Below are 15,893 nucleotides of genomic sequence, written 5' to 3' on the forward strand. Positions count from 1 at the left end.
CCTGGTTAGAAGTTAAATTTACCTTTGACCTTGCTAAAAAAAAATGCTCAAATTCAGCAACACCCTTACAAATATTAAGTCTGACATGTCTTCAGTCCGGTGTCTCCCTGTGTATCAACAAGCCTCCCTGTGTGGGTCTCTTTATACTCTCTCCTGGGCTATTTTAAGATCACACCACACAGATCCAGTGGCGAGATTTGGAAGATGAGTAGCCCTCCGGTTAGACACCTCCTACAAGCATGTCACAAGCCTCTGATACAACTTGCATCTCCAGACATGACAGCCAGTTACCTCTGTTGTCACCCCCACACACCCAGATGCTGCCCACTTAAAGATAGCGGTGACACCCCAAGAGACGAGAGAGGGGGAGGAGGCGGGAAGCTCCTTGTAAACACCAGGCAGGATAAAAGTGTTTTGGTGCAAGAGGGTTTAGGTGCCAGCTGTGAAGTGCCACGTGTAGGCTGTTGACCATTTACTGCACTCAGTCAATCAAGGCTCTTGCTTACATAGTCATATCCTAATCACTGATGTGACAGACAGAATGGGTCATTTCCAAATGACATCATCTTTATCACTGGTGGGAAATGAGTAATGAAACAAAAAATTTAAGTAGCACAAATGGCAAATATTTACAGGTTCAGGCTTCTCATGCAAATATTTAACTTACTTTTATCAGACAAAAATAAGACTAGCTCAGGGAAATGTTGTTAATTTTTTTTAAACATTTTATAGACTAATGATTGAGAAGAAACTGATTTACAAGTTAACTGGAAAATAATAGTTAGCTTCAGTCTGATTGCCACAACAATATGTACTAAAGTGACTTGCATCGATTGAGGATACTGGGGCTATGTAGTAAGGGCGTTTTACATGTTTAAAAATTACACTCTACTGGTTATTTGGCGCTTTGACACAGCATTTATGGCAGAGCGCAAAAAAAAAAGAAAAAAAAAAAAAAGTACGGCTGTGAATGTAGTTCAAATAAGTCTACAGCCATGCCAGAGGATATGTGAGGCTGTAGTTTAGCACAGCAGTACTAAACACCATGTTTAGTATGCATGACATTTACCCATGGTCACTTTCTCATTTTAGTGTTTTAGCAAATTAGCACAAAACACAAAGTAGAGCTGAGGATGAGGTATTTGGCCGTTGGTCAAATTAAAGGATATGATGATAGCGCTTGATGAAAAGTTAAGGGATCCCAAAAGTCAGTGGGATTCATCCTCTGGGCACCACGAATGTCTCTACACTATTTCATGGCAAACCATCCCAATAGCTGTGGCGCAAAATGAGTGACAGACGGACACCCCAGGGCAAGGTCAGCATGAACATTCGCTGCATTTCTCTGTCTTAAATTGTAGCGTTTTGACACATTCCTCACATTATACACACACAGAATAATGCAGTAGTCAATGTGGAGGTGCACTTCGGCAAAAATACACAGACAGAAACAAACAGAACTGAAAACAATCTTATTTTTTCCAATTTTTATTCATTTATTGGCCACCATTTTACGTTTTCCACATCAATTTGGATATGATGGAATGCTATATTAAGTTTCCCCCACCACTGTAGCTGCCAAACCCGTCACCTTGCTCTACTCAAGCCTCCCCTCCCTGCCAAACACACTGGCTACAACAAACACCCAGTACATTCATTCTCCCGTTCATGGACGACCAGCAAATAGGAACTAGTCATTCAACTCACACAATTCCGCCACCATATATATTCACACAGCACACTTTGCACTTCTCTCACACACTCACACACACACACACACACACACACAGATGTGGCAACAAGGGTGTTGGGTAGAGCCAAAGGGGTGCAGGAGGTACAGTACAGGTGAGGGGTGGGGCTGTGCAATTGTTCCCTCCCACTTCAGATATAACAGACACTTCTCTCAAACAAACCTGACCAGTAAACTGAACCAATCTCTGTTAGTTTAAGCAACCACAGTGAATCTGATTAGGCATGAATGCAGTGCGACCTATCAGAACTGGCTCCAAAAAACATCCCAGGTCTGAGTGTGTGTCCAAGGGTCAACTCTGCACACCATTAAAAACAGTCCTAAATAAAATAAAATAAAGAACTCAGTGAATGCAATTAAATAAAATGGGATTTTCCCTAAAAAAAGTTAACCTCTGTTCCTTTTAGAAAAAAAAAAGTCAGTAGCCGTGTTTAAATGAGGAGACTGAACCGAGAGAAATTATTTGGGAATGAAGAAATGAAAACAAAGTAGAGTTCTCCCCACTGCAAGAAGGAAAAAAATGGTCTCAGCTACAGATGGGGTGGGTCCTTTGTGCTACACTGGACAAGCTCTGTGGGGTTTATCTTTGTGAAGACATTGCAAAATAAAACACATCTATAGGATGGCCCCATGTCCCCTGAGAGATAAGTCCTTGCCAACAACCACACAAATCCTCTGGATTTCCATCAGAGGGACAAGAACATTGGCAGCCCCCCCCCACCCCCATACCTAAAAATACAGGTTAGCTCATACCCACACTGAACAATGACAAGGCTTGTTTTTCTTTTTTAAGAGGGGAGCAAATTCAACAGGGCCAAAAATATTTGTGAAAAATGTATTTCAATGCCATTTTTACATTTGGTTTAAAATATACAAGGCGTAAACAGCTGATGTGGAGCTTTGTAGAGAAGGCATTGAGGTCTCCCATAGAGGTGTTGCTCTGTTCCACAGAGTCCCCCAAGGTGGGACAAGACGAGTCTGGCCAGAAGTTGCGAAGTTTGGAGATGCGGCTGGCAAAAAGGCCCTGCCACGCCATTGATGGACTGACTGACCAACTGGCGGGCTGGCCAGCAGGCAGGCAGACTGACTGAGAGGCAGTTTAAGGGGAAGTATTAATGTTCACAGGACAGGGAAGGTCCACAAGGAAGTGACGGTAGTGATGGCATTGGGAAGGGTTGGGGCGGGACTCGTCTCCTCTCTTCTCTGCCAGCTCTTACAACTCGTCGTGTTCATCGTCCTCACCATCAGAGTCCATGTTTTGTTCTTCGTCAACATCATCCAAATCCTGGAGAGCAGAGGAGGAGATTAAGATGGAATCTCAAAATCTGTCACGCATGCAAGTCTACTTAATAGTGAATGCACATGAGGGGTTTTACAAAATAGTCTAGTCTATCAAAACCGTTTGTCGACACTGCATTGTTATAGACCAGCTCAGACAAACTGCTGGGTTTAATATAATCAGATCGTAACGCATTTCTAAACGGCATCACAGACCCTAGTTGGGTCCCACCTGCACTAGTTTACCGCTTGTTTGGGACCTTTTTGACGTGAACTGATCATTGTTAATGGGTGAAAACAATAGGATACATCTCCTCAAATTAAATGGACTAACTTTTGTGAGTCGGTGACTAATAAAAAGGCAACAGTCATGAATGCCCCAATGCACATTAAACTAGATCTGCACGCAGCACGATATGTAAAATGTAAACGTCAAACAGCCTACAATTCTACAGTATTGGCTGCAATACAATGTTTTTATGGTTGCATGGGACCATGGAGTTGCTAAACAAATCTAATAATTCAGCTATCAGCATAATGAAACCACAGCTCGGCACATAGATGACACAACCATTCCTTTATGTCTAGTCTGAGGACAGGTGAGTAAGGAGATGAGTCGGATACAAGAAGGCCCTAATTTTGACTGCAGCACTGCACGTGCCGCCAAGTAAAAAGCTATGACAGCTGCAGTAGGCATCAGCTCAGTGTTTAGCTGGGCTGCAATTAGACTTCTGAGAAAGGGGGGTAGTGGCAATAGTAGAGTGGAAAGCTGTGAGTGAAAAAGCCCCCTCCCCCTCCAATATGCACTGGATGCAGAAGAGTTGTAGCAGACAGAAATGTCTGGAAGGAGCATCCTCTAAATCTTTAAAAATATATGGTGATCTGCTAAGTATCCTTGGCAGATCGCTCAATTGGCCATCTTAACATTTTGTACCTAGGGTAAATTTAGGAAAGGTCCCATTATTGGCATGTTTTCTAAAAACTGAGATCTTACAATGCTTGCTATTGTTCAGTTATGCCAAATCATAGTGACGCTTTTGCAATGGCTGACAAGCTTACCAGCCAAATGATCTAGCTGAAGTAGAGGCACCTAAATTGCAGCGCTACATCACCACCCGTTGTGTCCCAGCTACAATCTTTTGCAAATTTGGCAACATAATAGCAAACAGTCAGAATGTAACATACAGTACATGTCAGCAGTTGGATTTTCAAAACCTTGTATTTACATAAACATTTAGCTAGTTATACGATGCAAAAAATATGTGGGAACCCTGTTTATTGTAAACAAAGTAAGTGTAACAGTTTTGAGTAATAAAACCCTTCCCTAAGCAGCCTCTAAATCCACATACTGCAGTTACTCTTTCAATGTGGCAGCTGCTGTTGCTGTTGTCCTTTTAGTCCCCGTCATCTCTAGTTTCCCTCATTCATGGCTACCTCCTCAATATGAAAATGTCCCCACTGGTTCTAGGTATCAGTACATAAACAATACAAAGCTTTATAAACACATTTGTCTGAAGCCATTACACAGAACAAACGAGCACGGCATACAAAGTATTTTTTTGTTTGAGCATATTGCTTCTTTTATGTGATTTCCAACGAGCTATAGTCGTTAAAGCTCAAGCAGGTTCTTTCATAAGAGTATTCTTATAAGGCGACAAATGTGCTTTATTTGCACTGCTTTTGCAAAGTGCGTGTATGAATCTCTCAGTTAAGATCTTACCTCTGCGTCCAGATCTTCATCTTCATCTCCTGCAGGTGCACCACCCTCCTTTCCGCCACTCTCAAGGAACTTGGTGAAGCCTTCAAGTGTTCTCTCCCCATTATAGTCAATCACCTATTGATCAGAGATCAATAATATATCTGATAAATGTCTAAGATTGTGTCCAATCTCCAACCCCAAATAAGTAAAGTAATGCAAACATGAATACACTACACAGTGCTACACAGCACCTCATAGCTGCCATTGTGGCTCAGGTTTCTGCACATGGTTAACACTGCTAAATCAAGAGGCACCAAAGATGCTTGTGAATAATTTGGGATCAAAATAATCACCCAGATCAATATAACTCACAATTGCAAAGTCATGTCACGAATACGAGGATTAACACGCTTATTATGGGTGGAAAGGTGATAGAAGGATTATAGATCAGTCAACACAAATGGAGGTGGTAATTCCTGACGATATGCAGGATGATACCAATGAATTATTTATTCTCTCTCTGCTTGTGGATCAAATGTAACAGAAAGAAAATATAAGAGACATTTAGCAACACTCACCGTGCGCTCATCTCCTGCAGGAAAGAATTTAAGAGTGGGGAAGCTGTGGACTTTGACTGAATCAATCTCATTGGCTGTGGAGTCCATCTTAGCCACAATGATGTCAGCACTGTCCTTGTACTTCTCTCCCAGCTTCTCCCAGATGGGAGTCAGCTGTTTGCAGTGTCCACACCAGGGTGCATCTGGAATACCACAAAAAAGTAGTTTTGTTGATAATCATTGCAGACATAATATATAGTACACATGGAGTAGCTTTAGCTCATTTAATATTGTCCAGTGAAGATATTTAAATGCAATATTATGCATTTTCTTTTTCGTCCGATAAAACACGCTCTGGTCAACAGGGTATCTGTAAACTGATTTCAGGGCTGCACATTCTGCTGCAATGTATAGCAGGAAGCAGGGAAACGCACTATGAACATTTGACATGGAGCTCTCCTCACATGTTAGGGAACACGGGCCTACCCTGCTGTGCATTTGTTTAACAGACAGCGATGGAAAATTCCTCCAAAAATAGTGCAATTTTGGATGTGGATCGCAGTAGGAAAAAAATGATTCCAGCAGCTATATTTAACCAAATCTTTTCAACTTCTGTGTCTGGTTACAAATTAATTTGCAAAGAGCGGGCTGCGAGGGTGGGTGAGCCCCTAGTATCAACTTTTGGTATTTGAAAAGAGCTTAGCACGGGGTAAAGTGAGGAATGGCAAGACTTAGAAGTGCTGCCATCTTTTCTGCCTATGAGCAACTGAGCTTTGACTGCAAAAATACTAAAGATGAGGATCTTACAGAATTCAATAAAGACATTCTTAGAAGGATGGAAGGCGATCTCCTCAAAGTTCTTGCCGACCAAAGTCTTGACAGGGGTTTTGTCCCAGTCTTCAGGGATGTCTTGACTCATGAGGTGGGGCTGTGAGAGAAGAATCAACTCTGCATTAATAATATACATCTATAACATACTCTTACTGCCATAACCGACCATTCCCCCCTCTTTACCTTGAGTTTGCCCTCAATGAACAGGTTACAGAAAGCGATGATGGCCTCTGCTGTGATGGCTTCATTCTCGGGCCTGTACTTGGTCATCTCATCCTCCAGGGTGATGAGGCGGATGGCAGGGCATTCCTCCTTCTTCAGGCCGAAGAACTCCAGGATGCGCTGGTTGTCGTCCACATCACTGTCGATGAAAATGAACAGGATCTGGACAGGGGAGATAGAGGAGGTCAATAATTGATTCCGTCTTCACGGATCATTCAAAAATATCTTGTCTAGGTCTTGACTTGCATTCTGTATTACTTACAATTGACCAGTTAAAGACAAGTGTGTTGGGACTGTTCACCTACCTGACCTTTGTATCCTTCTGCAGCTTTCTTAAATTGGTCCATTTTGTCCTGGAAGTCTGAAGCAGTTTTTGGCAGAAACATGAGAATGTGGGACTTGATTTCTCCTCCGAATATTTTAGGTGCGGTCTGCAGACAACATAAATATAAAAGATTGGCATGTGGGGATAATACTTGTTATATACATTAGTGTATAGTGTAGAAAAGAGATGTAAATGGTCATGTGGATGTGCACGTCTCTAGTCACTACCTGCTCTGTGAACTCAATAACCAGAGGCAGCTGGTTGGACTTGACAAAAGCCAGGAGGTTTTCTTTGGTCAGCTCGCCATCAAAGGTATTGCGCAGTTCATCAAACTGTAAAGAAAAGATGGAAACATTTAGATTCACACGTAATCCACCCACATAGTCTGCCTGTGAACACCAAACATAGATTTAACAAACAAACTACTTTGATATCACTTGGTAACCCCCAACTGACAAGAGCCAGCAGCTCAAATAGAATTGTATCACGTGTTAAGCATAGCAGTGTTACCGCTGTGCCAAGCAACCCTTACTGGCATACAATAGGAAAAGGGACATTTGGCTAGTGGCATGCCGCCAGCCTTGCGGGCACTGACAGAGGCTATGAAACTTAAGCCTCAAACCCTGTTGCAATAAACAAGTGAAAGACCCCAGCTGTTTATTGCGAGCAAGTCCCTGCTTTGGGAGAGTTTGCCTAAATGTAGACAACAACCCCACATGTCAGCGGTGTTTTTTTGTCAGGGTAGGGTTACCAACATGGATCAGAGGCCAGACAATGGCAGTGGGAGGACTGATCCTTGGTCCATGTGCCAAAATGAAAGAAGATCTATAACTCAAAGGACAGAGCTGAAAAGAACTGAGAGATATATATAATTTGCCAATTTTTGCTGAAGCAGCTGGGGCTGCATACAATTATTATATAATTACTGATCTACTGCAAATATATAATGTCACAAACAATGATGCCCATCAAGAGGTACCAGAACAAAAAGTGTTACGGCAGAACCTTTAAATAAACAGTATATAAAATGAGTCAAACCTGGGACAAGAACACAGAGACATGGTCATATTTAAGCGACTGCTCCTCTGAGCGTTGTGAGCACATGGTGGCAAAATTAGATTGATTTTTTCTTTTCTTCTAATGCTGAACTGCTTCCGAGTAGAGCAATCATCATAGTGTCAGGCGATACTATAGGATAAGGGGATATTTGCTGTGGCTTGATTTGTTTGTTTTGGGATGGACACGGTGATTGAGATACTGTTGTGCTGATAGGTAAGCTAAATGATTCCTGACCTATTCAGCCAGGGATGGTTGGCGTCAATAACTGGGATACAAGACGAGAATCACCTTGCTTAAAAATATAACATCTTGTGTAAATTTAATTTGGCTACAATATGGGAAGAAGGAAAGATGCTTATTTTGGCTCGACATAAGACATAGATGTCATTCATTCAGCCTTTGCTCAGAGCCAATGACACTACTTAAAGACGTATCATCACCTAATACAGCTCTTAATAATACATCACCATTAGCATACTGAGGTCGAGCAACAGACCCAAAAGCAGGAACACATCTAAAATGCTGAAGCACCTAAGACAAACCGAGATTAGCAATGGAGAGTGGATATTGTGAGGTTGACGATATCACATTACTAGAGTGTAGATTAAAAACACTGGAGTGTCTCCAGCAGTCTGTACACACTTTTGCATGTGACTGTGTTTCATAAGCCGATACAAGGCCATGAGTAACACATTTACAATATAATGTGACCAGAACTGGGGCAGTGGGTAAACACTCAGTAATCACAAGTTTCACAGCTCATGAAATGTCATGTAACCACAATGTGTTCATATATGTTTGAATACACATCGTCATATTTGTGTTAGTTTTATACTCAAAACACCTTTTGTGTCACAAAGAAATCTACAAAATTATCAGGGAACAGAGAAGAATTAAACTTAAGAACTTGAAGTCACCTTCTTGAAGAGGACAACGCTGTCCTTTGACACCTCGAACTTTGCAAAAACAGCATCGTCACTGGTAATGGCGAAAGGAACGTCGTCTGTGGTTTCAGCTGCATTTTCGTAGGCCTTAGCTCCGGCAGAGTTGACATCCTACAGACATGAAAAAAATCCCTTAAAATAAAGCAGTGTGCAAATGTTCACCAAAACGTAAGAAAATGTAACCTGCACTATTCCCTTTCCATACTATGACAGCAACAAAGCATAACAATTACAACAATATATTTGAATAATTAAGATACTTAATAGTCCAAAATGTTTTAATTTTGCTTTGGATATGATAAAGCAACAAAGCTAGATGTTGACAATGCCAAGCAATAAACTGAGCAATGCATTTTGAGTTTTCATACTGTATGCATATGGGAAGGCCGTATTACATCAAGCATTGAAGGATCTGAGCAAAAGATACGTATACATCACAATAAAACCAAAAGGAAGGAGCTTCACTACAATATTAACTTATATTTAGACCTTGAAAGCTCAGAAAATCACCTTAAAGAATCCAATGACTGCCACCTCATTGTCAGCGATCAGAGACTCTGCCTCAGTAACTTCGGTGACGGTGACAACGGCTGGGCCAGTGCGCTTCTTCAGCCAGGCGACGATGTCATCTGCCTGTCTGCCAGCTGCAACACAACAGAACACAATAACTCAAGCACTTCTGTATGCAAAGACTTGTCAAAAGCCATGAGTCAAATGCTAAACTTTAATGATTGAAATAAAATATGCATGACAGTGTAATCCGCTTCATGCTTATCAGGAAAGTAGGATACAGCTTTCTTAGCATTTGAACAGACCAAAGAGACCTGGATATACCCAACCTCAATTGAAATACTGCAGTGCCTCAAGGGTGCAGATGCAAGTAAACTTATACTGTGGTCAAACCGAATGTGCAGGCACAGAGATGCAAGTACATGCAAGAGATGTGCATTCTGAAATTGAAAATATGTCAACAGTAAAAACCGACTGCTTCTGCATTTCTAAAAACCTCTGGTTTACAGCTCTTACTTCAGATGGCAATACACAAAATTGCTCATTCGATTTCACTTTTAAATCCAAGCACTATGAGTGCATTATAAAAAATAAAAATGAGTATTCCAACTGTGCGAGTTTTCAAAAACATGTCTACCTTTCTTTGGACTAAGACTGTTGCAATTGAAGTAGATTTAAGATAGACTTTGCCATCATACTGAACTGGTGATGCAACATAGCAATTTCCCTAAGAAACATGATGAAGTGATACAGCACATAGTGTTGGAGTGGTACTGTGAGGTTTTGTGGTATTAATTTCCACATACAGTATTAAAAAAAAGAAAACGACTTCCCCAACCTACTCTCTCCCTCCTTTCCAAACATGGCCTGGCCTAGGCCAGCAGAGAAGAGGCAACGTGAAGAACTGCACATCTCTCTACTGGCTCAGAGTCAGCATGAGGTGAATGTGCGGGGAAGGCCCAACCCACATTGTGCCTCAGTCTCGTTGTTCAAAGCTGGTTGGCCAACTTAGTTTATGCTGCTGTGCAGATCATATTACCTTGATGAAGAAAGTCAATAGGGCTTGCCTTCCATTATCAGAACAGATTCTTTATGGCATCTATGAAGCCTCTCATGAGATTACTTTATGAACTATTATTCGCTCAATTTCCTATGACAGGAGTTACTCAAGGTTAAATCACTTTGTGAAAAAAAAAAAAAAAGACTCCTTTATTAAGGTAGCATTAAGTTGCATGGTGTGAAAAAAAGAGACAAAACTATTATTTTTTCATACAAAGTATGACTTCAATTTTATGCGATGTAATTGGGGAGAAAAAGCACATCATAAACAAATCGAAATCTAACATACAAGTATAGAAAACACCACATCAACACTTGTCTGTAGTATATACATTTTCATCACATAAAAAATTAATCATAAAAATTACAGTAATGCTCACCAGAGTACTCTTTGGGTGACTCCTTCTCTCCGCCCTTGAAGAACTTGATGGTGGGGTATCCCCGGACACCGTACTCTTGGGCCAGCTCGGTCTCCTCTGTGGCGTCCACCTTACCCAGGCGTACCGCTGAACCCTCTGCCTTCAGCATGCCAGCGGCCTTGGCGAACTCTGGACCCAGGGCCTTGCAGTGACCACACCATGGTGCATCTGCAGGTGTGTCAGGGGGTAATTTAGCAGGGCACATATACAAATAGTTGCAGTGTTGCCAACAAGTAAACCTGGTATAGAAGGTTGATCATTTTTGGCACAAAAAAAAAATCCTTCAGGGACAATTTAGTTCTATCTTCTAATATTGTATATCAGGTTTATACAAAAAAAAAGGCAACATTGCAAATGAGGAGCACCAACGAGCAATTGTTGTCAAAAATCACTAAATGCAATGTTCCTCCATACACAACACGTTATAACGTGAAAGCCGTCTAAGCTCTCGACCAAGACTTTGTCCTGCTTATACAAAGCAGAATATAGTTGAGGAAATGATTTGTTTATTGGTCAATGGACAGAATTAATTACCAACTGTTTTGATAGAAACAGATAGAATTTGGACTGCTGATCAGGGGGAAAAATTATTTGAGGATGTCAGCTTGTGCTCTGGGAACCTGTGATTGGCATGTTATGACATTTTATGAACTAAACTTTATACATACACACTAGTATTAACAGATTATTGACTAAGCGTCAGCCTCTTCTCATTATTCTACCTACCTGCCCAGGGAACACAGGCAAAAAATACAGTACATTTATTACACCCGTCCTTGTTTTATACAAGGTTCATTTTCGTTTGTGCATTGCCCTGGTTCAAAAATAAAAATATAAAATATTTCCCAGATAGCTTTTGATAAACATTTATTTTTTTGGACCGGAGCAAACCACCATAACATGCGGGATAATGTAATAGCTACTGTGTAATTTGCAAGCCAAGGTGTCCAATTATACATGTAAAAGTATGTACACAAATTCCGAACAGATAATCACCCAATCAGAAAGGACACGTCACCTAAAATGAACCTGCATTGCATCACCTTGAATGCGTGACCAACCATAAAATCGTCATGGTTCCAAACCAGTCCACTTAAACGCACAGATGAACTTTTGTTAAGTACACGTCAACCTAGCTCCATGTCCCACTCAGATCCCGCCCAGTTGACGAATACGTGGGCAAAAAAAGAAAATCCTTCATCCCTCCCATCTTGAGCGCATTGGTGAATCGCCCCCACGGCCATCTCTGACTGGCCCACTGATATGTGAGCAAGTCAACAATCTGACAAAAGTATAGAGGGATGGGCCTGCAGGCTACGAAGAAGTGGCGCTGTGCCACGCAATCTTATCCCATTAGGAGTGAAAATAAGTCGAGAACTGCATGAAAATTACTGAACGAGACGTCCGGGGCCTGCACACTAACTGAAGCGTACGATGTGAAACCACAGCAAGCAATCGAAACGTAATATCCCCGCACTTTACTGGTTCACGTAGCATACCCGTTCAGCTTCTGGCGTAAAATAATTATGCGATTACAGCTTTCTTTACCCCGAAGGGGGAAAGGTGGTAAAGCAGGAGGGTGAGCTGCTACGAGCTACGGTTTCCCATAACACCCTGGCGCTGTAGAGAAGGTAAAACGAGCATAATGGGTGAACTGAAGCTGCAATATGTTTGACGTTAGTAGCGAGACGAGTTGTGTTTCGTATCCTCGTCAAGATCTTTCAGATGTTTAAGATACTCGGTGCTAGTCAACGTTAGTCAGATTTACAGGGAAACAGTCCGATAAAAAGGGAAAACGAAGTCTGATAAACAATGCCCTTCCTTTAGCATTTGTACTTAGTTTAAACTGCGGCGAACGTAGCTGGTGGGGAAACTAGACGAAGTAGATCCACGCATACACGAAGAATTCAGAACGACATCAGAAAGTCGGCCGCTAACAGCAGCGACGTGTCAGAAGAAGTGTCAAAGTTTGATGCTAACACGAACGCCAGGCTGCATTTAGCTAGCTAGCTAACCGGCGAGCCTGCTAAAGACGACCAACGGCCGCCGGAGAGATTCTGTTGCTCCGGTTACTCACAGAATTCCACCAGGATGTTGGGGTGAGCCTTCAGTGCCTCGTCAATGTTACTCTTCTTCAGCACCAGGACGTCTTCTTCCTCGCCGACCTCGGCTCTGCTGGCCACAGCCAGGGTGCAGACGAGCAGAAACTTCAACATAGTTGCCGTCGAGTATTCTTCTTGACAGAGAGGCGAGAGCTGTAGACGCGGTCGGCTACGGTGTGACTGCGAAACTGGTATTGGTTCTGGTATTTGTCGTTGTTTAAGGTTGGGAGAGTATCTGGTATTTGTGTCTACCGCTACTAACGTGGCATCGCACGCAGAAACCGGAGGGGTCAGCCGTAGTGCGCATGCGCATTTATCAGGCCGAAAGCAGTTCGTGTTGAATTGTGACTGGACCGCTGCGGACTGCACCTGGAAGTGAATGAGTGACGCTCCCTGCTATCTGCTTTCATTACTACACATAAGGGATCGTGGAAAACTGTGGACGAGACACGAGTTGGAAGCACTTACGCTATTTAAACGGGCAACGTAATCTATATGTAAGCACAGTTTTAATCATACTGTGGCTGCATCATACTGTATTCTTTTTGTATCAATAAAATAAGTACACTTTGTTGTAACGTTGGTATTTACAATGGTTTTCTGACTCTGGGCTATACATATATCTGCAACTGATGCAACTATGGGGGGTTGTTTGGAAATGTGTTTACAAAGGGGACAGACCAAAGTCTGAATGATTCAAGAAGTTTGTCGCCAAAAAAATCCCCCAAAAGGTGTTTTCTATAAATATTGATATGATCATGTCCTGGTGAGGTTAGGGCTGCTGTCTTTTTGCTTGGCAAATGGGACAATTCGGGACGTTAAAAGGACAAGGTTTTGTTAAGAATGGGATATTGAGTGACCCAACTGCTCTGTTAGTCCACTTTATCTTGAATTCAGCTGTGCACAAGTAAGTCTGGTTTTGGCGGTTTTATCTTCCCTCCTTCCTCCAAGAGACAGAGTTTTCTAATTTATATGAACAAAGAGAAAAGATAAGACCTTCTCACAGACATACAAAAGGGAGAGGATACTTTGATTTAGGGCCTCTGCACAACGTAGGGCGTTAAAGTCTAAGAACAGAGGCAATGTTCAAATGGAGTGAAACAAAGAGATTCACAGCAGTCAGTGAACAGCACTGATGTTTCATGGAATGTACGACAGAATAGCCTGAAGGCCCCTATTGTCAGGAATTATATTATTCACTTTGTGTGTATAGTATACAGTATCGAAGTTACACAAGAGACAGATTACAATATAGTGATCTAAATAGAAGCAAGCAGCAGAGATATTTGACTTTTAGTCTCTGCATGGGTCAACCAAATACCTTTCAAAACACTTTAGACAACCACCTTGTTTACTGCTGACTTAGTAGAGGATATAGCCTGCACCCAACCAGCCGCTCTGTATTTAGGCATTTTAAGAGTTAAAAGCAAAACTGTGTACAGAACAATCAAATCAGGATGCAAAAACTTAGAAGCCTATACTCATGTCATGTTGAATCCTGCACAGCAGTCAAATTAAATAAACAAATGTATACATCTGACAAATGAGTTTCATCAAACCAAGCTTTCAAGAGACCTGCTGCTACAGGCCATGTCTTGAAGTGAGATTACTTACAGGCAAACCATAATAGCTCTCGGAGTTCTTTAATTGCTGATGTTGAACTAAAGGTCCTAACACTTGACAGATATTATATAAGGTATTATATAGTCAATATTTACATTGCATATAACATTGTCTCCAGCATTTGGCTCCTGTTATCCCACTAGATAAAGGTGGAGACTGATTGACCCATATTATTACTGCACCACAAACAGTACCACATAGTAGTACAATATGATCTCTTTGTTAATGGGAGAGGTTATTTTTATTTGTTTTACATGATAAAGAATTACACTTTGTAACGGCTGTAAAACACCGAGCAATATTTGAGCAGATTTCATGCAGATGGGCTGCAAAGTGAGAATGTTGAAAAAAAATGATACGATATGGCTGCCATAGAATTATATAATAAGTTAAGGTTTACCTACAGTCTTTGCACAATAGGTGCTCGGGAAATGACTGTGGTACTCTATGGACTGGTGTTTATTCTATTAGATTCTGTCAATATTTCACAGAAGATAACAGGTTTGGTGTGGACCTTTGCCGTAATAGTGCTTGTAAAACAAATACTCATACCTTAATGTCTCAGTGACAAGGTTAACATTTTCTTTCCAGCAAGGACACAAAGACATATGACACTATGACAATAATTAGCTGAGGCAATTTAACAATACTTGGTTTGACCATATCCTCCAGTCTGTCACTGAAGAGAAACCAAAAGTATTCATGCCAAAATACTCAGCATACGTCATTAATATGATCTAAAATCGTTGATACAATGAAATTAATACTAATTTAGTTGTTAATGTTCTTTTTACTGCACTTACATTACAGTCCTCTGTTAGTTTTCACTGAGTGTGATCTCCTCACACCTCTTTGCAGCTGTACCCGTTCATGTTTCACAGTTTCTGCAAGACATGCAACTAATAACTCTGGTAAAGGGAGAGGCCATCTGTTTATTTTATCAAGGGTGGCTTTCAAATGCAAATATTGACCACCTTCACAGCAGTTCAGCAAATGTCATCTCCTTTTTAATATTTGTTCATCTTTTATGAAGCATGCAGGTCAAACCCAAGCAGTCTGTTGTGTATGATGAGAGATGACAAAAGTAAAAAAAAAATGTCAGTATCAGGGTCAAAACTCCATAATCAGTTGTAGTATGGAGATCAACCTGGGCCGATGAAGGCCGCAGGCCAAAACGACTTACTCACAATAAAGTTGTTTTAGTAAGAGTTGAAGGGGGTTTGCTTTATCATGTCAGAGACCGACAGAGATAATCATATCCCAAATCCAGTAAATTAATAAAAAGTAGCAGGAAATGAAATACAAGTAACAATCCTGCATTCAGAAGAAACAATGAATGAATACAACACCAACATTGTTATCGCCATTGAGTTTGTTAGCTCTGTTTTGGTCATCAACTCCTGAGAGAAACATTTGGCTCTAATGCTGGTAAATACTCCACCGGTATGTTTACCAGACAGTTGCTAACTGTAGCGTACAGTGAGTTTTTAGAGCTTTTTCGCTGAAAACAGCCAT

The 15,893-nt window shown here is 41.3% G+C and overlaps 1 protein-coding gene across 1 annotated transcript; it reads right to left on the minus strand.

The window, feature by feature from the left end:
- Positions 1-2,571: 2,571 nt before the first annotated feature.
- On the minus strand, positions 2,572-12,944 carry p4hb (prolyl 4-hydroxylase, beta polypeptide). Its single transcript, XM_079220402.1, has 11 exons — positions 12,731-12,944; positions 10,615-10,821; positions 9,176-9,309; positions 8,639-8,776; positions 6,890-6,994; positions 6,643-6,768; positions 6,299-6,499; positions 6,092-6,212; positions 5,306-5,487; positions 4,749-4,862; positions 2,572-3,035 (listed from the first exon to the last, which is right to left on the minus strand). The coding sequence occupies exons 1-11, from the start codon at positions 12,867-12,869 to the stop codon at positions 2,964-2,966; spliced, it is 1,539 nt and encodes a 512-aa protein (XP_079076528.1). The 5' UTR covers positions 12,870-12,944; the 3' UTR covers positions 2,572-2,963.
- Between the last annotated feature and the right edge of the window lie 2,949 nt (positions 12,945-15,893).

Source organism: Taurulus bubalis (assembly GCF_910589615.1).
Source record: "Taurulus bubalis genome assembly, chromosome: 6".
Lineage (NCBI taxonomy): Eukaryota > Metazoa > Chordata > Actinopteri > Perciformes > Cottidae > Taurulus > Taurulus bubalis.

Bases quoted from the DNA above. Each gene is read 5' to 3' on its own strand.
- p4hb (XM_079220402.1), bottom strand. From the start codon at position 12,869: ATGTTGAAGTTTCTGCTCGTCTGCACCCTGGCTGTGGCCAGCAGAGCC. The intron at 9,310-10,614 runs GTGAGCATTACT...GTTGTGTTGCAG, and splicing joins GTCACCCAAAGAGTACTCTG to CTGGCAGACAGGCAGATGAC. The intron at 8,777-9,175 runs GTGATTTTCTGA...TCATGTCTGTAG, and splicing joins CAGTCATTGGATTCTTTAAG to GATGTCAACTCTGCCGGAGC.